We start from the raw sequence: 26943 nt of genomic DNA, 5'->3' as shown, positions 1-26943 counted from the left end.
CAGTTGTAATCACAGTTGTGCTTCTTTGAAGTTGAACTAAGGCAGCTGCATGCGATATATGATTGAGCACATCACGGTATAGTGAGAGTCCATGATATAGAAGATCTCGCATTTAGGAAAAAGTCTTTTTATATATGGACAGTTCATGTGAAAATATCGGTTGTTTATAATTCTATTTTTATATTTTGCTCCCCCTCTAGATATTCTTTATAAAAAATAATCATCAGCATGTCTAAAAACAGGGCTCTCCCGGCCCCTGCAACAGTAACTATGGACAATTACTTTGTGAAAGTTGTTAGTAAAATAAATAGCGAAAGGAGGATGTCCCTGGGTCTTAACAATTCCCCGCCACCCTCATCCCCATGTACAACCATTGTTACCACTGATAGGGAGGTAGTTAATCATCCGATTAATCTGGATACAACTCCGGATGGTTTGGTGGTGCAACAAGATAACCCTCTAATCGAACATGCTGATTTACAAGACATTAGCGTCCAGCACCCTACCACTCCAGTTACCTCTGTTAGAGCAGTCAGGGCATGTAGAAAAATCCTACCTAAGCGGGGGGGTGCTCGGATATCCCGTAAAAAGGCAGTAGTTCCCTCAAGTGACCCCATTAAAATAGGTGAAGATAGGGACAGTGAGGATAGCGTGCTATTAGACACTGCCCAGCTCAACTTTTTAGCACGTTTCTTAGAAACTAAAATAGATGGGATCATTAAACCCTTGGTAGCCAAAATTAATATAATGGCCTTAGAGGACAAGAGACTGGGAGACCTTGTAACCAAGATGTCGTGCCCAGGCACAGCATTGTCGTTCGCCCAGGTAGCTGGCTCTAACCCCACGACTGCGCAAGGTAGCAGCGGCAGCCTGGTGACCTTACAAGCCGCTGGTTCTAACTTGGTAGCTCGGCCAGGGAGGGGTTTACCATCTGGAGAGGGCCCGTCTACTGACCCAAAGCAAGCGGTAGGCCCCGTTACCCAGGGGACCGCAGCTGAGGCAACCAAGGGTAAGGAGAGAGAGGAGGGTTGGACTGAGGTAAGACGCAAGCGTTTCATTAACTTACCACCAGAGTGCACGCCCTATGTGGTTGTATTAACCAATGTACCTGAGGTAGCAAATGATACCGTTCAAGAAACACATGAATCCCTAAAAAATAAGACGGTGTCTTGGTTAAACAGGCAGTGTGGTTTTCCTACTGAATATTCTGACCAAATTCTAACTACCAGGAGGGTTAATTGGATTGGAAGTTCAAGGAAGAGCAGTAAAGGTGACTGTATCATAGTTAATTTTAAGCACCCTCAACATGCAGCCTCTGTTCTCCTAAGGGCGGCCTCTTTGCCTGTATCGGACCATAATGTGGGTGTACGTTCTCTCGCATTCTTTTATTGTCACCTTAATACCTCCCTTCAGGCCAGTACTAGTATTAGGAATGGTTTATTTACACCGGCACATGGGCCTGCATTTGTGACACCAATGCATAATCGATTCAATGCACTTAGTTAATTAGATTGTAATGATTGACTCCCTGTGCCTCATTTATCGCTTGCCCAGGGAGAATATGATAATGGTGAAGACATAGGAAAAAGCGATAACTCTGTTCCTATTTACCCGGAGTCAGTAAATCGCCAAGGGTACGAGGCTGTAGATTGTACAAATGTAGTCTAGGACAACAGGGGTGTTAGTAACACTGTTGAAGTCTGTGGCCTGGCTGATTGTAGGAGAAGGGAGATCAACCACGGTGGTCACAGCTTGAAGGGAATTACACTTGCTAGTTGGAATGTGGCAGGGATTAGATCAATGGAAAGGGATCCAGCCTGGATTGATTTTGTTAACAGTTATGATATCCTGTGCCTCCAGGAAACATGGAGCAGGGAGGAGATTAGTTATGAGGGCTTTGAGTCCTACAACCTACCTGCCTGTCTCGCTCACTCCCTGTCTCGCTCACTCCCTGTCTCGCTCACTCCCTGTCTCGCTCACTCCCTGTCTCGCTCACTCCCTCGCTGCCTCACTCCCTCGCTGCCTCACTCCCTCGCTGCCTCACTCCCTCGCTGCCTCACTCCCTCGCTGCCTCACTCCCTCGCTGCCTCACTCCCTCGCTGCCTCACTCCCTCGCTGCCTCACTCCCTCGCTGCCTCACTCCCTCGCTGCCTCACTCCCTCGCTGCCTCACTCCCTCGCTGCCTCACTCCCTCGCTGCCTCACTCCCTCGCTGCCTCACTCCCTCGCGGCCTCACTCCCTCGCGGCCTCACTCCCTCGCGGCCTCACTCCCTCGCGGCCTCACTCCCTCGCGGCCTCACTCCCTGGCTGTCTCACTCCCTGGCTGTCTCACTCCCTCTCTGTCTCACTCCCTCTCTGTCTCACTCCCTCTCTGTCTCACTCCCTCTCTGTCTCACTCCCTCTCTGTCTCACTCCCTCTCTGTCTCACTCCCTCTCTGTCTCACTCCCTCTCTGTCTCACTCCCTCTCTGTCTCACTCCCTCTCTGTCTCACTCCCTCTCTGTCTCACTCCCTCTCCATCTCCCTCTGTCTCACTCTCTCGGTCTCCCTCCCTGTCGGTCTCCCTCTGTCTCACACTCTCTCTCTGTCTTCCTCCCTCTCTGTCTCACTCCCTCCCTCTCTGTCTCACGACCTCCCTCTCCCCCGACCAACATATTCTGTGGGTTCCATAAGGGTCTGTGACAAAGAGGAAAATATGTTGCTTTCATTCTTAAATCGTTTTAATATTTTCCTGTATTGGTGGTGCCCAGGTGCGCAGCGCCCCTCCCCACTCCCTCCCCCGCACTCCTCCATGCCCATGGCTCACACGGGCATTCTCCATTGAACTGAATTGTTTTTGTTTTCAGGTTACAAGCTGCAGCATGCAGAATGATGTAAATGTGAAAGCTTCTACATAGCTGCCACGGTTTCAGATTGCTTATGTGTGACATGTTCAAAATATCATTGTACTTATGAGTGACATTCAGCAACCATGAGTGACATATTTCTCGCAAGCAAAATCAAGTGATGAAGACAAAGGAAACATATATATGTCAGAAATTACATCCATTTGAGGACTGAGAAAGTCTTTAAGAACATCTTAAAACTGCTGCAAAACACCAGAAATGCAAGGGCATTAACTTCGCAGGAGGTCCTCGTTTTAATAAATGGATGCCAAATTGCCAGTTTAAGGAAAACAGCTTGCGAAGAGGTGCACCACAGCTGCAGACTCTGGAACCCAACTCTCCTCATCAGCTCTGTGTAAAAGAAACAGTGCTAGGTGCTTGGCTAGGAGGGGAAATCAAAAACACCTGGAACACCCCCTCCCACACACACACACAAGGCTGCACATGTGCTGAGACGAGTGAAATATTGATGTTCTTGTCAGCAAATTAATCTGACCGGTGTAATCTGGGGATAGGCTGGGGACCGGGTGTAGTAAGTGGAGAGAGACATGATTTCTCTCCCCCATGCTGGTAAACGTCCTGCTCTAGTCTGTGCCTGCCGGCGTCCGATCTAATAAGTAAGCCTGTGTCCACCCTGAGGCCATCAGTTTGCCGGGCACCCCCTGAGCTTCTGGAACCAACTATCCTTGACCTCAAAATCAGCGCATGTTACAGTGACCAACCAGCTTAAGTGCCATTACCTTCAGATGCAGTGTTGTGCGGAGGCCAAGGGGAGGGGGAGGCGTGAAGTTGTTTAGTAAAATATATTTTGCAGGCTAAGATGCGGTGCTGTTAGGACTGTGAACCTTCTGCCCTCCCAGAACCACTTTCTCCATCTCTTAACCCACACGGAGAAACTGGGAAACTGATTTTTCACGTTGCACAATAAACCTAAATGGTGTCAAGCTGCTTAACTGTCACAAAGCCAGCTCAAGTGTACGAGGTGCGTCAGTCTTTATTGTATACTGCGGCAACGCGTCTTTGTAGTCTTACCTGTATACACTGTAGTTGAAAGCTGGAGACTGCAGGCTACCAATAGTATATCGATCGCTGTAAACAGTTATTTGGCAGCAATTTGGCTTTTTGGCCGTTGTTCATAATCAGTAGGAATCAATAGCCTTTAGTTTGGCAGCAGTACTGTGAGCTGAAATCACAATTTTGGTCCTTACAATTCCAAAGCTGTTTCTTGCGCACACCAATGCTCCATTGGGCCTCTGCTAGTTTCTGGACACTCGGCAGAAAGCAGGTAAAAGTGGCAATGGGGCTAAACTGGCGGTGACTGCTGCATGTGCTGCCTTTTATCTTCTGCCTCCACATCGTAGCCGATCGCCTGCAAGGCAGCAGCCAGGCTCTTCAGGTCATGAGCCACTGACCCCCACGGGCGGCAATCATTTTGGTGTGCCACCCTAAGTTTAGGGTGCCCAGTCTAATCAGGACACGAACATAGTGCATACTAACTAGCTGACGCTGAACAAGAGGGTCAGTCACTGACTCGGACTGCCACTCTCCCAGGCCCGGCAAGAATTCAATTTGCCTCGGACAGAAGCCATAATTACATGCATAGCGCCGGCGAGCCGGTTCGAGCAACAGGCAGCGCTGCGAGGCCACCGCATGAGTCCCTTAAATCAGGAGCCTCCTGCCTTTTTCACAAACTTCCTGCTCTGTCAGCAGGACCCCCCCCCCCCCCCCCCCCCGTCGTGTGAGGCAGCCCGGGACCGCTCACAGCCGCACCCGAGCACTTCACAGGTCGTTAAAGACCTTGTGCATGTAAATGGGGCTTTGTTGTTGCTTCACCCCTTCTAAGAGCCCTTGCAGCTGGACTCTGCCGATGCGACACACCTACATATGGGTCGCGACACAGTAATGTGTCGCAACACATAGTTTGGAAAGCTGTGCCCTAAGCTGTTACTGGCTTTGCACACAAGGACACACTTGAACCATTACCTTTGACAGCGGGCAATGAACATAGCTTCCTTGCCATTTGGCAAGCTTTCTGCAAATCTCCTGCTTTGGGGCTGTCAGACTATTCTAAAGACTTCCACCTTTACGTTCATGAGTCAGACGGGTATGCTCTTGCGGTACTTAACCAGCATCAGAGTGATTAGAAAAGACCATGTGCATATTTCTCAGTCATACTTGATGTAGTAGCTAAGGCATGCCATCTTGTGCGAGAGCCGAAGCAGCCCTTTACCTCCAGCAGGCAGAAGCATTATTAATGGGACACACAGCACACCTCTCTGTGCTACATTCAGTGGATCTGATTTTGAACAAAACAAGAACACTTGACAAACGCATGCCTGACACATTCAACCCACATGTACAAATAAACAGATGGAATGACTTGAACCCTGAAACATTACTACCTCACAAGGAGGTTGACATAAAGCTGCTTGATGATTAGGATTGCATTTATAGAGAAGAGGAACAGACAAAGTGCAGAATAGATACGCAGGGCACGCCCCAGGATGATGCTGAAGGGGAACTGTGGATGGATAGTGCATATCTTAAAACAGATGATGGCACAACCGCAGCATATGCAGTTAACATTGCACAATGTAGTTGGAAGTTGTAGAATAATGGAACAATCAGAACAAGCTGCTGAAATAATTGCACTGACTAAAGTGTGTGAAATAGCAGTAGGTAAGATAGTCAACATCTACATAGACAGCCAGTATGCATTTAACCCCTTGCATGCTGATGACGGCCCCCAGCCGTCATGCACTACAGTGCTCATGTGCTGATGACGGCTGGGGGCCGTCATGACCGCACCCACGCTGAAATCTTCAGCACAGGAGCAGAATCGTGACAGCATGGAAGGGGTTAATATTGCACACAAATGTCGGGAGGCTATGGAAGGGGAGGGATTTCAATACCCCCCAAGGAGCAAAAATACCACATGTAATGTTTATAACAAGTCTACTGAATTCTCTAGCTCTCCATCCGAAAGTGGCGATAATAAAGTGTAATGTACATTATACAGCTTTCAAAAGCAAGGGTTCACTGAAGGAAATATGTTTAAGAAGCAAATAAGAGTGTTAATGGAGGCAGAGGGTATGATTGAGCACACAAGCGGTCTTTTTTATTTAAAAACTGTTCAAAGCACTTCATGACTGCACTTTGTTACTCTTCTTTTAACCTCTTTCTGACTGAAGCTTTGAATATTTACAGATACAGGGGGTGGCACTGCTCAAAAAATAAATTTTCACTACAACACAAATAATCAAGCGATAACATTTCAAACTTTTTATTAGACCTTTCTGATTGAGTAGGTTATTGGGAATGCAATACTATCCGTGGTTCAAATGAAAGAACAATGAGAACATTTTCCATATGGCTGCACACGAACCCTGCACGTGTGGATAGCCAACTACAATACATTATATGTTAGCAAAACCTACCACCCATTTTGCTGAGAGCATAGCTTTCAAACACATGCACTGATTTTCGAAGCCGCAAATTCCTTACTACTGGGGTGGAGGGCATACTTCTGAAAGGCTGGCTTGTTGGGAATACCACCACTTCAAAAGTGACCCAAATGACGTCAGCACTGACACATCCCACAACAGAACGGAAAAGGACGACAGGGCAGGGCTATAGATGCTATGAAGAATGAGCCCTTATGAACGGAGCATGAAAACTGGAGACATAAAAGAAGCACGATATTGTGCTTGTGTATGTTGAAAGAAAAAAACTGTATTGTTACCTTTCTTTAGCAGTTCAAAAACACAAACGCCCTTCACAATGCCTTGAAGTTTTAAAATTATTTGTTTGGAATCACGGATATAAATATAGAGAGGATGTGGCTTAACTGCAAGCGAGGCAAATTTTGAAGCTAGGGAACCGAGTTCGAATCTCCGTGGGAGGCTCTAGGCAAATCACTTAATGTGTCCGTCAGGGATATATGAATTTCCTATAGCTCGGCTCCCAAGGCATTTTTTGGGTTCACGGACAAGAAGTTTCCATGTCTATTTTGTCCGTGTAAGTTCAGACTGCACTACTGACTGGTTCCAGCATAAAAATGTGTACACACGTTTGCAAAGGTTAACAATTTAAAGCTAAGTAGAATGCTTCCAGGATGCTCTCTGAATATATATATATATATATATATATATATATATATATATATGTATATAAATATATATATATGCATCTACACATTTTGCTACACCATACTTAAACGAAATGGTACCTAGATTTCACATTCGTTTAGTAAAATGTATTTTACCTAGTTGCATTCTTTTTAATGAGTATTTTATTTTGAAAGCAAAGAAACATCTATCTTGCTTTCAAGTTTGTGTATGTGTGTGTGTGTGTATATATATATGTGTATATTTATGTGTATGCTCCGTTCATCACCACCCCCTTTTGTACCGCTTTGTTCGCCATAAGTTGGCAGGGTATGCTCAGACGTGAGTCCCTTGCTCACTTTGCCACTAGATTCAAGCAAGCCGGGCTGAAGACGGCTGAAATACCAGAAACCGGTCCTCGGAAGCTTGTTTACGGTCCAGGGAAGGCATGGCTTGGCAGTTCGGGCAGGACTGTTCCCATGAGGCACAGGGTCAGACTGATTTGCATATGGCCATGTCTGAACACGGGTGGCAGAGTCGGCTAAAGAACGGTGATGGATTTAACCCAGATCTGTTGACTGGGTGTGAGTATTTGAATGGTTCAGATGCTCCGTCCATCACCACCCCCTTTTGAACCGCTCTGAAAAAAAGTAGTTTGCGTGCCAATATGCTCCTTGTGAAAGAGCAGAATGCTGTCACTCACAGTGAAGTCAGCCGGTAGATCAGAGGAAGATTATTTTATTAAAAACAAAACACCAGATCAAAAATCAAATTTCAAAGCTTTATTCGACAGCATGTCATAAAAGCATTACACCACATTACACCCTACAATAAATAAATACTACACTTTGTTTAAAAATTCTCATATTAAGATCATATTAAATTAGGCTGTCTTATGCAATTTAAAACAATTCAGTCATTAATTAAATCAATTCAATATAACTTTTAGATAAAATTTGATCATACAAAACTCAATGATAATAGTTCACTAAGCGTTAATGGAGCGCTGAATGTCACGAGCACGTAAAGTCCATGCCCACCCCAAACATTTTGCAACTGCTATAGCTATGCAGGGAGTGCAGTCTGATTCAAGTATTCTTAACGCCTCTATACCACTGCGTGTGCCCAAATTTAAACACGTAGGTTTTAGCCACCTTCGGCGAGGATTTGCGTACAAGGGGCATACAAACATCAGATGAGAAATATTCTCAAGCATAGTTTTACAATGATGGCATTTGTCACTTTTAGTTGGAACCCATTTGTTAGTAAATATATTTAAAGGAAGGGTACCAATTCTAAATTGGAAATACAGTTTCCTGTCAAACGGCCGTTCAATAATGTCCCAAAACGGCTCATGAAATGGTAAGGACTTAATATCAAGAAAACGTTCCGGCAGCCCAGTAACGGGACCATTGCTATAGCCAGGCGACCAGATCATTTCCCAGTATATTTTTTTTAAGGATACCTTTGATGGGAACCCTGTATCGTTCGTGCTATTCCATAGATGACCCAAATCCAATTTGGCTAACAAACCCCTTAGTTCCTTCAGCCACGAAATATGATGAAAACGATCTGCCCCAATAACATCCCGTAGGGCGGTAGCATAATGGGACAATTCAGGGGTCGTCATTAACCTCCTCCAATATAACAGCGGGCGCAGCCGTGCCAAATCCTCTATTTTCTTTCTCCCCAGATCGTAGATTATTAGAAGGGTTGGAGTACTTTGGGGAACGCCAATTGGGCTGCGTAGAAACCTATTCTCTGCAAGTGTTAGCTGCTTTAGATTGGAGAATCCCCAAAGTTCCGACCCGTACAGGGAGGCACTCACTGCTTTCGTATTATAAATTTCCAGGGCAGGACTAATTAGTTTTGTCATTGACGCTTTATGTTTGTTTAATATTGCGCCCACATTTTGATGGAATTTCAACCCTACCATATCAGTATGGTTTTTCCATCCCATATTGTTCTGAAGTAAGATTCCGAGGTATGTGAAAGACTCTACCTCTTCTAGGGGTGTTCCATTAAATATAATTTTCCCCTGAAGGTTTCTCGCTGGTTGAGGCACATAAACTTAGTTTTTGATGTATTTAATTCAAGGCCGCGCATCTGGCAGAACTCGCCAAATGCGTTGACTGCCTTCTGTAGCCCACTTGGAGTTCTAGAAACTATCAACATGTCGTCCGCAAACATGAGAACCGGAACGCGTGCGCCTGCCAAAACAGGAGCATCGGTGGGGGACTGGCTCAGATAGTCTACTATGCCATTGATGTAAATAGAAAACAGTGTGGGTGCCAAGACACACCCCTGCCGAACACCACGCTCGACAGGGAATGGGTCGGTCACCTCACCCTGAGCCCCCCACCTAATTCTGGCGTAGTTGTTCTCATGCAAACGGACGATCAAGGTTAACAGTTCAGGGCTAATCCCAGCATCAGCAAGCACCCTCCAAAGTTTGTTACGAGGAACTAAGTCGAATGGGGATTTTAAAATCAACAAAAACAGCGTAAAGAGTCTCCTTAGATAAGGTCACATTCCTCCAATAAGGAGCAAAAAAATAGAAAACTTGATCAATTGAGCTCGTGCAAGGGCGAAAGCCAGCTTGATAAGGTGACAAGATTTCGTTTTCTTCTACCCAGGTTTGTAATTTATTTTGCACTAACCGTCCCATCACTTTTTGTACAGAATCAATAAGACTAATAGGTCTATAGTTGCCTGGTAGAGCTTTGTCCCCCTTTTTAAACAACGGGATTATTTCAGCGCCCAACCAAGAGTCAGGAATGGGTGACCCCATGGCCACTGAATTTGCTAGCCATTCAAGGTACTGACTCCAAGTTGCTCGATCGCTCAGAAATATGTCGACTGGTATCCCATCCATGCCAGGAGCCCTGCCACCAGTCACGCAATCCAATGCTATATTAACCTCCTTTGCCGTGAATGGCTGATGAAGGTAGAATACTGTCGGGGTGCTGCGTTATCGCCTACGGTTTGATTGCGAGCATATTGAGGTCTGAAAAAAAATCAACCCATTGGTCTTTTGCTACATTGTTTTTTGGGGTTTCAGCTCTCCCTCCTCTATCCCACTTGAAAAGAGCCCAGAAGTGCTTTTGATCTTTTGCCATACAAGCGGACTTTAAATCCCGCCAATAATCCTCATCCCATTGCCTTTTGGCTGCTTTCTGGGCCCTCCTATACTTATCTCTTGCCTCTTTTACTGCCTGGTTGTTCCTTGATCTAAGTTGAATTCCAAGATTTCTACGAGCTGATCTACAGGCCTGGTTGTACCACCCCTTTACGGGAGGGATTTTATTGGCGTTTGCGGGTTTTATAGACTTCATGAAGTACCCTTGGAGCTTAATGAAATACCCTTGGAGCTTAATGAAAAATTTTGAATGGGCCTCTAATATAAGTACCGGAAAGTGGGGATTTTTACTAAATAGGTTAATATTCGCTACTTCTTCAGCAGCCGCCTTTTTAAGGGCCTCCAAGCTCTCCGGGTTCTCCTCACTCTCTCCCATTTTATATGCCTCAGATTGTTCGAGGTTACGATATCCAGGGGAACCATTCTATCCCCTTGCCTCATTTTTCTTGTGCCCTCACAGGCTAAAAATTCTATGCAAAGCGGATTGTGGTTGCTTTCCAACCTATTGCTTACCCTCATATCGATCAACCTGTGCCATTCCCTAATATTCACAAGGAAATAGTCAATTCTGCTCGAGGATCTCCCATTATCAAAAGTATTGGCTCCCTGTCGATCTGAAGGGTTGCGACCATTCGCTGCTCTCAATCCTCTCACCAAACATAAGCTCTTAAGTTGAATGGCTGCTGCTGACCATCTTCGTACCCCAGGTAGCTCCAATTGAGGCACACCCCACTTACTGTCCTCTTCTGCAGCCAAAAATTGGTCCTCCTGTCCCAGCGGTTCGAATGTGGTATTAACGTCACCCCCTACCATTATTGATGCCGGGGTAGCAAGCAGCTAAAGTTCACGATCTAGGGTTGCAATTACTTCCGAGGTTTGGCCTCCTACAACCCCCCTAGCATAGATGTTAAAAATGACCATTTCCTGCCCATTAGGCCATATTGTATTTACGGACAGGATATCAGTTGATGGTGAATTCCTAAGCCTGATTTTGCAATGTAATGACTGGCGAACCCAAATTATTAGCCCACCAGACGGGCGCCATTTGGGATTTTTCGTGGCCAACACATGAAAGCTAAGGAACCCAACACGATGCACTGGGATCAGTGCCCAAGTTTCTTGAAATAAAATGACATCATATTGGTCAATAAATTTGCACCATTCTGGAGACACCAACTTATTAGAATTTCCCGCTAGGTTCCATGAGAGGATGAGCAGCCTAGCCCCCACTACAGAGGGGCATGGCAGGTTTTGAGATAATAAAGTCTCTAGGATTGAACCTACCTCTCCAGATTCGAAACCTAAGTTTGCATCCGTGGGGCCTTCTGTGGCCAAAGAGGGGAAATCTGGGCTCGGTCTAGTGCAAATCGCAGGATGACTACCAAGTTTCAGCCGCACAGGGCTGCTGAACTCCGATAGGGACCCTGAGATATTTGAAACCCCATCCTTTTTTTCTATGTTTGGATGGGTGCCATTGGAAAGTTCAGGTCCCCAGATTGGGGGTTCAAGGCTCCTGACAAGTTCCCTAGATTCTGTGGTCATGGTGCTAAAACCTCCATCAAGTCAATCACATTCGTTGAGATTGGACAATGCAGCAAATCTGTTTTCTAAGTTAACCCCCCATTCGCTCACTTGGACGCCCTTGCTCCCATGATTTGCTACCAAATTCCTTTTAGTCCTTAATACACTAGAGTTTACTCTTATGCCCCCCTTACTATAGAAGAAGTCAAGTGTGAGCGGAATTATGTCAGTTCTCCTGCGTTGAGGGGGGAATATATTTAACAATATTTCTGAGAGTACTTCTAGGCTTGAAAAAGTCAAAACAACACAGTCACCTCCAAATTTTTTCGGGCCCATCCCTACCCAGCCCACCCTTCTTGCCATTGTTATTTCCCCAGCAAGTTGTTGTTTACCCATTGCGGTTATCAGCATGTTATTAGACAGCCAATGTAGGGCTTTACTCATCAGCGAGGGTGTGGTTTCTATCTGACCAGATTTCAAAAGGGGTACGTTAGCCAGGACAAGGGGAGAGGCTTCAACAACTATTTCAACTGGGCCTTTCTCTAAACATGGTACTATGGGTCTAGGTAGAAGATTTTCTGTAGCAGGCGTTTGGGCGTCAATTCTTATTTGGTGGGGAGTGGGTGGAGGGATTGTTGACGTCCCACCACACTTCCCTGGGGGGCTACCACTGAGGGAGCTCTGTTTACAATTAATTTAGAGATGTTACCCACCTCCTCCACTGTTTTATTTTGGAGCCCTGCCAATCTGTTAACCTCGGCAGTAAGCCTATCTATTTTGGCTATCAGCGGTTTAGTGATAGACCTGATCTTGGAGTCGATCATACTAGCTAATTTGTTAATGAGCTCGTCTTGCAACAACATATTTTCCTCTTGTGCCCAGTTTCCTTCGTCTATAGTTTTTCTTTTGGGGGGAGAAACTATCTTTTTTCCTGCTCGATCGTAAACCACCCCGCTTGGACTGACTAACTCTGCACGCTCTAACTACTCTATGCGCTGGCGCAGCCACTGGAGATGGGGACTTATCTACTGTCATTTCAGTGTCGTCCTCAGAGTCATTCTCTAGGTGTACAACAGGGGATACATTATCAACCATAATATCACTAGCAAGACTGACTATGTCCGGTACAACAGAGCTAATGTCCAGCGTTGGGGGTGCTGAGTTGGGGGAATCTTGTGGAAGACTCTGCGAGCTGCTAGGAGGGGAAACACTTAATCCCAACGACATCCTACGCTTGCTATTGATGCTATTAACAACCTGTACTAGATAGTTATCCATAGTGTTTGACACTAAGGGGGTTTTCTGCTTCGACATTGTATCTGACCCTTAACTAGCCTCACAAATTCTGTCGGCTCAAGAAAAGATTAAAATGAAGATAAGAAACCTAAAATTACAAAACCAAGTGAGAAAATAGCAATCAAGGACCACAAGGATAAGCGTAAATTAAATCTCACGAATTTTGAGCATAGATCGTCAAGAGCTAAATGTCAGGCGAGGGTCCAGGGCCAGTCCAGTCCCGTTCTGTCTTGGACTGTCCGCCCTTTGTCCGGGCTTCGTCCGGGCGTCCCGCTTGCGTCCCGCGACGCGGGGAGAGCGCGCAATTTCAAGCGCCTCCGGTGTCGGGCGATGACGTGGGGCTCCGCTATGCACCTTGGGAATTGTAGTTTTGCCGCTCCTCCACTCGGCGGCCAGGTGTAGTTTACGGCGGCGGGAGGGCGGGAGGGCGGGAGGGCACTCTCAGGCGTTTCCTTAGGCTTCTCACTGGAAGAGCACGCTGTCCCCTCACAGGCTCAAACAGGAGCAATCCAGGTATGGCAGACCTAAAAAAGGGCCCAATTCTTAAAGAAAGTCACAAAAGTGCACCCATGGTGTATGTCCTTGCAGGTCTGCAGATTGACTGCTTTCATGAATTCTTAAGAATTTACAGAAGTAGGTCAGGAAATCATACTCCAAGAAATTATTTATGAACTGTATTTTAGCCTTGACAAATAATGATGTGTAGATTTCCTCAAGCAAAAATGTGTTGCGCTGTAACAAGTTCACTTTCCTACCAACCTGTGTTTTTCCCAACCCTGGAAGAAGTTTTACTTCTGCCCTTGTCAGGAATACATTTCCAACCTTTCTCTGTATGGGAAAATATTAGAGACAAGCTGACGAAAACCCACAACAGACTCAAAAGGGAATTGCAACCATGGTGAACTATTGGTTACCGCTACCTCCAGCCCCCGTATGCAGATCTGTGGAAAGGTGGCAAAAACAAGGGAATTGCTAGTATTCAAACCCTACTATGGTTTGAGCACTGGCATAATCAGAGAGTCTAGTATCGGAACTCTTATATAATTAGATTGCTTCCATAATTTGCTGCCGCACCATAGGGACACGTGGATTTTGTTTTAGTAATTTTATGAAGCAACTTGTCCAATGGACAAGAAGATATTTTATTAAATTCCATGCCTAAAATGTATCTTTCGGACAGAGAAGTGTTTATCACATTGACGGTCAGAAACACAAAAAACGGAAATGCAGGTTCAGGGGGGCAGGAGGGGATCGGCACAAGAAGATTATATACCTCTACAGACACGCAGGGAGAGGAGGGCACACAGATCTGAGGAGCACCGAGGAACACCACCTGATCGCACACAGCCAAAGAGAAGGGGGAGGGTGAAAGCACAAGATAGCTAAGGGTGCAAACGAACATGAGGAAAACATGTGACAGCAGGAGCTCACAGTAAACACTTCACTCCACTGACAGAGCAACTGGAGACTCACAATAAATGGTGCAGGTGCTGCGAAGGGAAAGAGAGCGGCCGGGGAAAGCTGCAGGACTAATTCCAAGACAATAAAAAGAGTGTGCAAAACAAACTAATAGAGTGGGGGCTGTGCATGCAACAGGGACAGTAGCCATGAAAATAAAACACACACCCAAAGGCGAGACAAATAGCAACTTTTCACCAATGAAAATAAAGGAATTTTAAAAGGCACAGGAAGGAACCAATGAAAAGTGATGGGCGTGATGAAAGCCCATAGAGTGAATACAGAATGGCTCCAAGACAGTTGTTTCTAGCCTGGATTGAACTACTTTATACAAAACCAATGGCCATGGTTTCGATTAATGGGCACACATCCCGAGCGATTGAGATAACAAGGGGGACAAGGCAGGGGTGCCCTCTGTCGCTACTGCTATTTGCACTGGCGATGGAACCTCTTGCGGCAAAATTGAGGCAGACGCACAATGATAAGGCCTTGAGGTGCTTCCAGCTCCAGATACTCATCTCAAGGTATGCGGATGATATTACTTTATATATCCGAAGACCCATGTCAGAATTTGAACCATAGTCTTTGGAAACATATCCGGTATACAGATTAACTGGACCAAATCTAGTTTCTTCCCACTCACACCGGCGGTGGAACGATTTGACATGGACTACCCTTTGGAATGGTGCGATAATTAGCTCAAATATTTGGGAGTCAAGGTCACAAGGAATAGGGAGGAATTAATGAGGGCAAATTATGGGACTGTTATATCCAAGATTGGAGACTGAGTGACGAGGTGGGTGGCGCTTCCTTGTCTATGGCGGGACGAGCTTCATTAATTAAAATTGTTAAACTCACGCAAGTGCTCTATTTATTTCTGAACATACCCTACTACCGGGGCTCCTACTTCTTCAAAACCCTGAAATCTGAGTTAATACGCCTAGTGTGGGGAGGTAAACAGCCTCGGCTACAGTGGGAAGTGTTAACTAGACATTATTCCCAGGAAAGCTTTGGGGTACCGGATTTGGAGCTATAGTTTATAGCGGCGCAGGCACGCTTTGTGTGGTTTTGAATTAATCAACCTCGCTACATGCCACAAGTAGCGGCTGTACACTGGCTGGCCCACCCAGTCCCACTAGAGGGGGCAATATACAGCAAGATAGGTCCCAGAGACAGACAACCAGACGCACTTTACAGTTCAGTTAAGGCAAGGCACAGGATCATGGAGTTATTGAAGGTGTGCTGGCATACTCACCACTGATGCCCCTCACCTATCATCCGAATATCCCGCTATTGCAAGAGGAGGTGTTTAGGAAATTCTGGAGCAAATATGGACTGATTAATTGGGGGATATGTACCAGGATAGTGTGTTCCGCGCTCTAACACATATGTGCCCGGAAGAGACACCGTTAGATGTGTTTCTATATATTAGATTACGGCAAGGGGTGAAGGCTATCACCCTAACGTTTCCGGACAAGCCAGCACGGCTGACGCCGTTGCATGCGTTGCTGGAAAGACCCAAACCCATGCGTCTAGTTTCACTGATCTACAACATGGTACATGTACAAACAGAGAGACATGCAGCTCAGGCGCGGCTAAAATGGGACGCAGAATTAGGGAGACCGTTGACTGACTCAGAATGAGAGACCTGCCTCCTGCACACTGAGGGTTTCAGCGAGCAGCAGACTTCGCATCATACATTATAAGTTCCTCCATAGATTATATTATACACCTGCTAAGATGCACAGATTTCAGCTGAGGGAGGACGATCACTGTGACAGATGTCGCGCCCCCAAGGTGGATTTTTTACATCTGGCATGGGACTGTCCGAGTATTCTGGAATATTGGAGTGAGGTTTTTGAGGCATTACAACACATGATAGGTGAGACACTGCTGCCAGACCCCTTAATGGCGCTCTTGGGGTTTGTTACCCCAGTAAAGGCAGAGCACAGGTGGTTTGGCTCTTCTCATGGCAAAACGAAGGGTGGCCTGCAGATGGGGGAGGGGACGGGCACCCAAAATTAAGACATGGCTTGATGATTTAATTACCTGTCAGGAACGTCTTGCCACGTATGCGGAATTGTTGCCAGTGGCTTCCAGGCCGAATGACATCTGGGCCCCCCTCTCATGTTATCTCATTGCTAGAGAATTTGCTAAATTGGGCAACGAAGAGTTGATCGCCATAGATGTGGAGTAATGAGAATTTGAGGTTGCATGCATATGAGTTGTAGGAGGTGTGGTTCTTTGACTCTACAGACTTTGAAGCCTTCTGATTTGTTACCACCGACATGTTGTTGAGGTTCGGGTTTGGTGCTGTGGGGGGGGGGGGTGGTTATCAATCTAAGACAGCCTTGTACGTTTCTCCCTGCTGAGTCATTGTATATTTCAGAAGATGTAGGGGTGGATGGGGGGGGCTGAAGCCCATAGGCGATTACTCCACTACTCTAATATGATGATTGAACTGCACATATGCCATGTTCGTGTTATATTGAGAACTAATGTACTGGACATTTGGACCAATAGGATATTGCACTGTGAGATACATATGGGAGACGATTGTATGTTGTTTTTTCACAAAATTACAATACAAAGAATAAAAAAAAAAAAAGAATGTCTCCAAGACAGTGCATGCACAATACCTAGGCTCGACCTAAAAATGACCAATTAAGGCAAATGGGACTTTCTATCTTGATGTCTGAATTGATAAATACAAAAAACTAAATAAATATGAAAATGTTTTTCTAACCGTGGTCTTTTTTGATGTTATGATATTGGTCTAGTGGGCGTTCGACTAATTATATAAGTTTGGGACTCTATATGAGCCTATTTACCTATCATATCTAGGCAGAAGTTTTGTTTGTTGACTCGACCTAAAAATAACTATTGATATGACATTGGAAGGTATACGAGAAATGCAAAAAGATGCTACTAAGGAATAACAAAATAATGGTCTGTGACTGACATACATTTGAACGGGTGCTGAATGGACAAAGAGGAATACTGTACATGCTGCCTGACAAGTATCTCCACCCAATAACAGTAACGATGCACAGCCTCACACACATTGGTAGGGATGGCTTGGTGAACTGTATGACTATGTTTTGGATCAACAAGAACATCAGGAATTATGCAACAAAAGTGTGCTAGAGTTGTATGGTGTGTGTTCGGCATAATGCGGGAAAAACAGCTCCAATGCTTAAGGGCCACTTTATACAGCCAACAGTGCCCTTTGAAGCTCTACAGCTCAACTATGTTGAGATGCCAGCAATGAATAAATACAGGTACATTCTTGTAGTACTGTGAACGTTTTCACAATGGATACAAGCATATGCAGTGGAAGTGAACAATACAATGGCAACAGTAAAGTGCTTAGTGAAAGACTTGGTACCGAGATTTCCAAAGGTGGTCTGAATAGACAATGTGTCCCATTTTTCAAACAAGGTCATGGAACTGGTGTGTAAAGCTCTAGGGGTGAGGCAAAGGTTTCACTGCACCTAGCAGCCAGAAGCAGAGGGTGCTGTAGAAAGAAAGAATGGCAAGCTCAAGAAAGATTGCAAAAATATGTGCAGATCCAATTTTAATATGGATGGATGCTTTGCCGATTGCACTCATGAGCATGAGAAAACACCTGATGAAAGAACAAAATTAAGCCTCCGCGAAATAGTAACTGGCGTACCAATTACAGCATGAGGGTGTTACAGAAAGAGAAATGACAACTTCTATGTCAAAATAACTAATGACGGACTATTGTTTTGCCGTGACTAAACGCCTTGCTTTTATTAACCAGCAGGTGAAGGTGGCCTTGCTGAAGTTTCTGTAAGGTACTGGGCACAGCTTTCAGTCCGGTGAGTGGGTGCTGATACACACCCTCCATAGATCCAACTGTCTTCAGCCTCGGTGGAAGAGCCCAGAACAAGTCCTGTTGGCCACACAGACTGCTATTAAATGCACCAAAAAAGAACTGGATTTATGCCCTAGCAGCAGAAAAACAGGCCACCGCTAGCAAAGGTGCCATCATCTACCACAAACACAACAGCACTAGACAACCTGAGGTCACATAAAAGGAAGAACGATTCAAAGATGTTAAAAGGCATTTTTGGGCTGAAACCAGGAGAAAAACAGCAACTGGAGAGCTCAGCCCCAACATAGTCAACACAAGAAATAACCACCTACCCTTACAACGGGCAGGTCCATCATACCTGTTCAATTACTGCTACTGGAATAAAGAAAGTAAAAATTGAGGAAAACACCAACGAACAAAGGGTGAGATACTGGACATATTCGGGATGGACTTAGACCATGCTGCAGGCCTAAATGTCATATTTTGATATAGACTAGGCATAAGGAGAGAAAGACGGTATGCTAACGTGCATCTTGGTGGTCAAACCAACAGGGTGGTATCTGATACAGTGCCCCCAGACTACTAGCTGGTAAGTACTGATGACTTCTGCCAGCCATTGCGATGGTGAAGACCTTTATTGACCCACCAAGTGCAGTTGTACATAGGCCTGGAACGGCTGCCATGTTGGCCCCAAAAGAAGTTTATCAAGGACAATGCGAGAAAGATATGAATGCTTATCATATCATATTTAGTCTCCGACAACCATAACAATTCTCTTTTACACAACACCGTTGATTGAAATGCATTGGTTTTCAATTAATAAATACAATCTGGACACTGACAGTTAAGGAGAAATTCAGAGTCTTTCCGAATGAACAGCTGGCTAACCAAAATGTATTTCTGTCATTTCTCCAAAGTAACAAGCTAATCAGAAAAACATTGGGGTCATAGACCACTCGTACTGTGGAGTTCAGTGAACGACTGGGGCGAGGAGATGGATACAGGTTCATCACTCACCAGGATATCACTCATACTTCTAAATTACTTTAATTGTGGGCTTTTTACAACAAGCATTTGCAATGCAATAGGTCTCGCATTTACGCAAGTTTGAACTATTGGCATTGTAAATGACAATTCCTTTTATTTAGATTTTGTTTTATAAAATATAAATATATATACAGCATTTCCATTTAAAATGCTAATAGGTTAACCTCTCGCAAATGCGAGACCTATTACTTTGTAAATGCTTGTCTATTCCATTATGTCATGCAGCCTTCGGGTATGAGTTGAAGGAAGCCGGATAGAGGGCAAGCTACAGATGCACACAACCATAGAGCGGAGATCAAAGCTAGAATGTAGGTCTGGTACAACGACTTCTACTGCCGGCTCCAAAGACTAAGTCCGGGGATTGATCGATGTCGTGTGACGCAACTCAAGCCCATTCCTGTTAGTGAATTACCCCTAGAAGTTGATAAACAATAGTTTTTTGGGTAAAAGCACCACATGCTGTACTTTCACGTTAACACGCCCCTTTCTTTAGACGCAGGTCATGTAAAGAAAGATGCGTGGATGATATTAAAGTGAAAGCGCCGCATGGGGCCCTTAAAAAAAAATAATAAAGCATCTGTTAAGCAGCACGGCGCGTGCAAAAGTGCTGCGCTGCGCAGAGAGCACATTTTTAAATACAGCACGGCATCCATAATCGGGCGCTGTGCTGTCAGAAAACCGGGTGGGTTAGGGCTGCTAGAATAGACTTTAAATAAAATAGTGCTCACCGACTAGATAAAGCAGACCGAGTAAGATAGGGTGAACAGATTCTCAAAACAAAAAGCGGGACAGTTCATAGACACAGAAGTAGGACTATAGGTTGCATTAACCGTCAACATAAAAGTAGGACTATTTGACAGCTGTCATTGACATAAAAAAGGGACTACGACAGCCATCTCCACAGACACAGATGAAGAATTACAGGCAACAAATCAGATGTGTGATACAGACAGCAATTGATGTTTTAGCTAACAGCATGTGCATTATAGGATTTTTGGGTTTTGCTTAAACAATGCCAAGAACGGCGTCCAAATTAGTAACTTGCAAAAATGGCTAAAAAGATTGCCCCATGCAGAAGCTGAGAAGGGGAAGAAGGAAGAGAAAGGGAAACAAAAGGGTACTATGATGCGGGAAGGGCTGAGGAGGTAGGCCTGCCTGTCTCTCCGAGATGAGGGGAGAGATGAGATAAGGTCTGTCTGTGCCTCAGTGATGAGGGGAGGGCTAAGAGAAGGCCTGTCTTTGCCTCTGAGGTGTGGGATGGGCTGTGACTATAGGCCTGTCTGTGCCTCTCAGATGAGGAAGGGGAACGGGGACTGTGGCCTCTCTCAGGTACAAGGCTAATTCTAAAATAGAGGCACTATATTACTAGTGATGTCGGCTCTGTGCACGCTGCTGTCATATATAAGTGCCTCCTGTTGAGCAGCTTTAAAAATACCTGTAGGCACTGTGTATGCATCCATTCTTTGCTGTGATAAAACCAATGACATCATAGTGCTCAATAACATTTACAAGAGTGCATTTTGGGGAGTGCATTTCTTCAGGGGCAGTTACTGTCCAATTACAAGCTAGCATTGCTGGTTGTCTGGTAGAACCATCCAGCTCCCTCCCAGGTAGGTGGTCTAAGTAGTCCGTAAAAGGGTACTCAGCACAGACTTTTGTAGGTCACATCAAGCAGAGCTAGCCTCTGACCCTGTGCCTCACCCAACCAGGTCGCATGAGACAACTGCACCCGCAGATGTCTCAAATCTTCTACGTCACACAGGGCCTTCAGATGTAGTAGAAATACTACCAGAGCAGGCTTGGAGGCTGCAGTAACTTGACCACATCACCACTTGCGCATGACACGATGATTCCCCCCCACACTTCCTGCAGCCACTCATGCATCCTGTACCCTCCCAGTGCTCCCAAACAGGGCAGCGCACTGAAATCCCATACAGCGCTCTACAAAGGCCAGGTGACATGACAGAAGTCCCCAGGTTTTAAGTGGGATGAAAAAAACTGGGAGGGTCTCCCAAAGGGGTGTGGGTGATGTAATCAAGGGTGTGGCTTAACACAAGCTAAAAAAATCTATGGTTACCATAGTGTCCCGCCCAAAAAATGTGCTGCTTTTGTCATTGTATTTAGATAAATAATACAACATGTAACATTACACCTACAACAAGCCAGAACTATTAGCTCAGTTGTTGTTAGCTGAATAAGATAAATAAGCAACAACTTAGGCTTTGTTGTACATTACATTAAAAATGTTTCAGTTCTGGAACGATGAGACTGTGAAAGAACTATAACGGGTCTCTTTGAAGGCAGGGAAGGGTGGTATTGCTGCACTGGTAAGATCTTTTTTTCATCCTGAGGGCAAGACTGGAGAGCCCAATAGAGACCCATTTCAGCACCTATGCAAAGTAAGTAGAGAAATGTCCCGGCTTTTAAAAATAGTGTCTCGGTGCAAGACACTATTTAAAAAGTAGTACATTTCTCGGTTTAACAGGGGCACTGCACAAAAAACAGGCTATTTCTGTAATTTTGAGCAAATTGTTGGGACTCCCGAACACTTCTCCGAAAACCGGGACAGTAAAACCGGGCCGTCGTGTCACAGGGACCTTTTACTGATTTTGGGGGCCCCTGCTAGGAGAACCTTTGAATTTATGATCCAGTTTCAGCTCCTTCATGCCCTCTTTGGTCAAATTCTAAAAATGTTTACATCTGATAATCAGGGATAGTGATACGTGTTTTCAGAATTGTAACACAGCAGCAGCTCACAAGTATTACTGCAAATAATCTGTCACACCCTCCCATTTCTCATATGTGAGGTCCTTTATTGATTTAAAAGAAACTGTTTATATGGATATTGCAAGAAACAAACATCTTGTCTACAAAATGTCTGTAATAGACTCTCACACATTAAAAATAAAGTATAGAAAAATGCCATGTACTACGATCTGTTTAAAAATTATTAAAGGTCACCAGGGCAAGACTCTATGCAGAGGCTAACTGGCTCTCTCAGGGGCCCACTGAAAGGCTAAGGCCAGGGCTTTAAGTGGGCCGGGTCTCAAGGGGTCTGAGCACTGGCAGTTTTTTAAAGGGGGCCTCGCGGGTCTCTATCGGGCTCTGTTTTGAGCCCTGGCACAGGTGGTCCGTTTTTTTTCCGGACTGCAGAGACAGTAGTTTGCTTTCACTGCAGTCCGGAAAAAAGCGCCAGGGCGCAAAACAGCCCGAAGGAGACCCATTTCGAGACAGCAAGCACATCGATGTGTGCTCCCCACACTGCTCACTTCTCACTAGTGGAGAAGGTACGGCATGACGTCATGCCAGGTGAGCATTGTGGGGGGAAGGGAAATCCTTTAAAGAGTCATTTTCTTTCTGGATTTCCATTCTCTTTCTGAAAAGCAAAAGCAACATTGTGGTAGGGGCACCAGGGCTTTAAGCTGAAGCTTTTTCAATATTATATGTAACAAGCCATAGTTAGTTGCAGCTTATTTATCTTATGCAACTAATAACCATTGACAAAGCCAATAGTCCTTACTTGTTGTAGGTATGATGTTACTTGTTGTATCAAATATCTGGATGCAATGACAGAAACAGCAAAATACAAGTCAAGCGACACACTATGCTAAACACAGATTTTTAGCGAAAGTATTTTAAAGCCACGCCCCTAATTACACTGGCCACGCCCCTTCGAGAGACCCCCCCCCCCCCGTTTTTTTCAGCCCACTTAAAGCCCTGGCTAGGGCCCTGCGCAAGAGCCCACTTTGCCTATGCCTTAAAACGTCTCTGTCTGGTAACCCTAGTGTAAGACCACAAGTAAAAGTACAGTCGTTATGGGAGGTTACAAATGCAGACATGAGGGTACCAAGGAAGGACTAGTAAGCTTATTCACGAATAAAAAGCAACGATTTAAAGGATTGTAACAGGAGCCAATTGAAAAAAATGGGCGGGGTTTTTATTCCATTCCATTCCTCAAGACAGCATACCTCGCAGAGAAGCGCATGCGCTTCCCAGGCTCGACCTACAAATATTGAAAGTAAATAAGACATGAGCATGAACTGGAAGCACGTGTATCAGGAGAGGCTTCAGGAGAGGCTTGTGCAGAGACGGCGCAGCAGCGCAGATCTCTCAGTGTCAAGGCAACCGAACTGACCTTAGAGTATTTTGCTACTTTTCATGCAGTGATTACCTCAGGAAAACCTTCGCTCTCTTTAACATAACAGATTAAATATGCACGACTCTGCTCTGTCAAGTGCAACCCAGTAGCAGCTTTTGCTCATGAGGATCTCTAATATGAGATACGCTCCAAATCGAACGTTAAAGCGACGACAGTCCCCACCACACGGTAACATTGTCCCATCCTAAGTACAAGTCCCTAACGCTGTAGCCTGAACTTCCTCACCTGAACACGTTCCAGCTCCGCCCCCTTTCATCCATCTATACATGCCCTTGACCTCACTCTTCTCCTTACCTGTCCTCATGACCCCGGGGACTCTATGCTCTTCTTCCTCCTTTCCGTCAGGTTCTGACAGAGAGCAGCCTCCCCACAGCCGGCGGGCACCTCGAAACCCTGTCCCAAGCCGGCTCAGCAGCGGCGCTACAACCCTGGAGGCCGCCATCATTGGCCTAGTGACGGATGAAACACTAGATACTGAGGAGGGACGCGAGCTGTATGATGCTCCAAGTTTGTGCTCCCACCGGCGGCCACCTTGGAATGTAGCTCGTTCCATGCGGCACCATCAGAAACTCCAGAAAAGGCAATCAAAAACAGTTCAATCAAGCGTGAAAGCACACAATACTTGGTTCCAAACACGTTTAATTTAGGAAAGAGGTTAATCCGTGCAAATCAGGATAGCAGAAAAGTTAGCTTAGTGTTCGTGCACGTTTGTTCTGAATTGTTTAATGTCCGATTTTAGCAGTGCCTGTATTCTATAGTTAAGGGATCCTGTTGAAATTTGCTTGATTATATTCACTTTCCTTACGACCCTACACTTTTTTCCAAAGCTCGGTGGGCGCTCACGCTCAGGGGACACTTTTTTGTACCTTTTTCAACTGCTATCAGGTAGTACTTGCTAACAAGCATTTGTAATGCATTTGCAAGAGTTTAAGCTATTGGCATTGTAGCAATGCCTATGCCTTTTATTGATCTGTTATGATAATTAAAACATAAATAAAAGAGAAGTGTGGCTCAGGGGTTAGAGGCGGCAGACCCGGAAGCTGAGATCGGCCCTGGACCAGGGTTCAATTCCCCGCCTCGGCGGGTCTTGGGCTAAAAATTCCACGGACTCGATAATTCTCGCTCCGGTGCCTTCTCGACTCACGGGTTCACACTCTGCGACTCTGGGCAATAGCTTGCTTAATCTCCACAACGGCCCCTCGCGGCGGGATGCCTGGCTTTCACCTTGTGGATACCCTGCTGGGGTTATCTCACAGGGGAATATGTAATGATGCTCTTTCTTCCCCCAATAACTCTCGGAGTCGGATGGTGGTACCAACCTCTTTATTCAGGTACATACATACAAAGAGCGCAAAGCATGTCCTGCGCCCAGCCTGCTCGCGCTCTGAATGCCGCGCTCCGCCTGCCGCGCCTCTACGTCAACGTACGTCACGTAGCTACGTGACGTACCGTGCTAGCGCGCTCACTACATATCTCCCTTTTTTCCAAAGAGTTATGTGAACAAGTCCTGACTCATATCGTAGTCTCTGAACCTCACTGGTGGGACCACCGCCCTGCCCCTTCTCGTCAGTCTTACCGGGGAACTGGCAGTCGTTGCTTCTTCACTCTGTCCACTCTCTAGCGCAGCCGCGCCAGGCACGCTCCGACTGCTGTCTTCCTCCGGCTGACACTCTGCACTTGCCTCTTGATCTTCGTTACTACTTTCTCCTAAGTCCGGGCCTTCACCTCCATAGTCACTGGAGTGGTCACTGTTGCTCTCACTCTCTTCCATGTTGCCTCTGCTTCTCCAGTTGAGTATTTTATTGCACCTGGCCATGCGATCCTGCGACCACACGTTTCCATCGCTCAGCAAGGCCGCCCGGCCCTTGATTTCCACAACTCTCAGGGGCCTGCTGTACTTACTTTCCCCTTTTTTCTGTAGAGTGGGCAATCTTACTCTCACCCATTCCCCCTTTTCGAGGGCAGTGTCTTTTACATTCCTCCTCGCATCATAGTGTTTGGTATACACTGCTTGTGCCTTCTTCAGATTGGCTTGCACCACTGCCGGTGACCACTCACTCTTAATAACTCTGTCCTTCCATATCCTGTTGTCTTGGGTGAACGGCTCCCGGCCCCTTAATATCTGGAAAGGGCTATAGCCAGTGTTCGTGGGAGTTATCCGATACGCCCACACCATGTGCCATATCTCCGCCTCCCAGTCTTTGTTGTCTGCAATAGCCGCTTGTATCGAGCCCATCACCACTCTATTGAAGCGCTCCACCAACCCATTCCCCGCCGGGTGATATATGGATGTGTGTTTAGACGCTATTCCATTTCTTCGCATAAATTGGTTCCATTTGTCAGAGCGAAATTGGGGCCCATTGTCACTAAGGACACACTTAGGGATGCCCTCTCTCACGAAGGTCTCCGCCATGAAGCTCACTATTTTCTCAGTGTCCATTGTTTCTTCAATCTTTACTTCCGGCCATTTCGAATAACGATCCACCATTACACAAATGTATTTCTGTATACCTTGTGCATTCAGCACTGGCCCTAAAATGTCGATGGACAGTTCCTCCCACGGGTTTTGTGGAGGATCAATTTTTCCCAGGGCAGGGCGCAAAGGTTTCAGCGTCTTGTCCGCGCCCTGGCACCTCAGGCACTCTCTCACATGTCTTTCCGCTCTTATGTCCATTCCTGGCCACCAATAATTCTGCTTGGCCCTTAGTTTCAGCTTTCCCACTCCCAGGTGGCCTTCGTGTAACATGTCCATCAATCTGGGTATCATCGTTGACGGGGGTATGACTCTTTCCCCTCTGTATATAAATGTTCCCTGGTCCTCCATAGATAGCTCCTCTCTCACCTCGAAGTAGGGGACAAGGCCACGCTCTAATTTGCATTTGTCCGGCCAGCCTCTCACGATGTAGTCCTTCACTTTCTCCAGATTCGGGTCTCCTTCATATGCCGTTCTCCATTCCTGTTTGCTGATGGATACTTCGAGGTCCTCGGTGAGTGCGACCCACTCTTCCCCCGCCTCGGGGCATTCTGTACTGGGCTCCATCGCTGCCGCCCTACTCAGGTAGTCCGCCACTTTGTTCCTGCTCCCTGGAATGTGTTCAACATCATAACGGAACTCCATTAATTTGAGCGACATTTTCGAGATCCTCGGTGTCGCTTCCGCATGTCCACTAGACGTGAGCACTTTGTGCAGGGGCTTGTGATCGGTCCTCAACCGGAACCTTGAGCCCCACAGGAACTGCCGGAACCGGGACATGGCCCACACCACCGCCAACATTTCTTTTTCAATCACACTATATCTCTTTTCAGTGTCATTCAGGGTGCGGGATGCGAAGCATATGGTTTCGACTCTCCCTTGGCCTCGGTCTTGCATGAGGACTGCCCCCAGTCCTTTATCACTCGCATCTGTAGTGAGTATGGTGCTTCCTTGGGGGTCGAACCCTTGCAGTGGAACTGCCCCTGCCACTTCTCTCTTTATCATTTCAAATTCCCGTT

At 45.9% G+C, this 26943-nt stretch overlaps 1 protein-coding gene across 2 annotated transcripts in view; it reads right to left on the bottom strand.

Annotated features, from left to right (window-relative positions):
• Positions 1–23908, bottom strand: part of DHX30 (DExH-box helicase 30) — a 1000138-nt gene extending 976230 nt beyond the window's left edge. The window contains exon 1 of one of the 2 annotated variants that reach the window (XM_086941023.1): positions 23746–23908. Coding sequence is in view for 1 of the 2 variants with exons in the window: in XM_086941022.1 (XP_086797148.1) it covers positions 23746–23896 (151 nt within the window). In the remaining variant the exon portion in view is untranslated. The remainder of the gene's footprint in view (positions 1–23745) is intronic. The other variant, XM_086941022.1, reaches the window with a different exon arrangement.
• Between the last annotated feature and the right edge of the window lie 3035 nt (positions 23909–26943).

Source organism: Lissotriton vulgaris, chromosome 10, assembly GCF_964263255.1.
Source record: "Lissotriton vulgaris chromosome 10, aLisVul1.2, whole genome shotgun sequence".
In the NCBI taxonomy this organism is placed as follows: domain Eukaryota; kingdom Metazoa; phylum Chordata; class Amphibia; order Caudata; family Salamandridae; genus Lissotriton; species Lissotriton vulgaris.
This window is presented reverse-complemented; position numbering and strand designations above follow the sequence as displayed.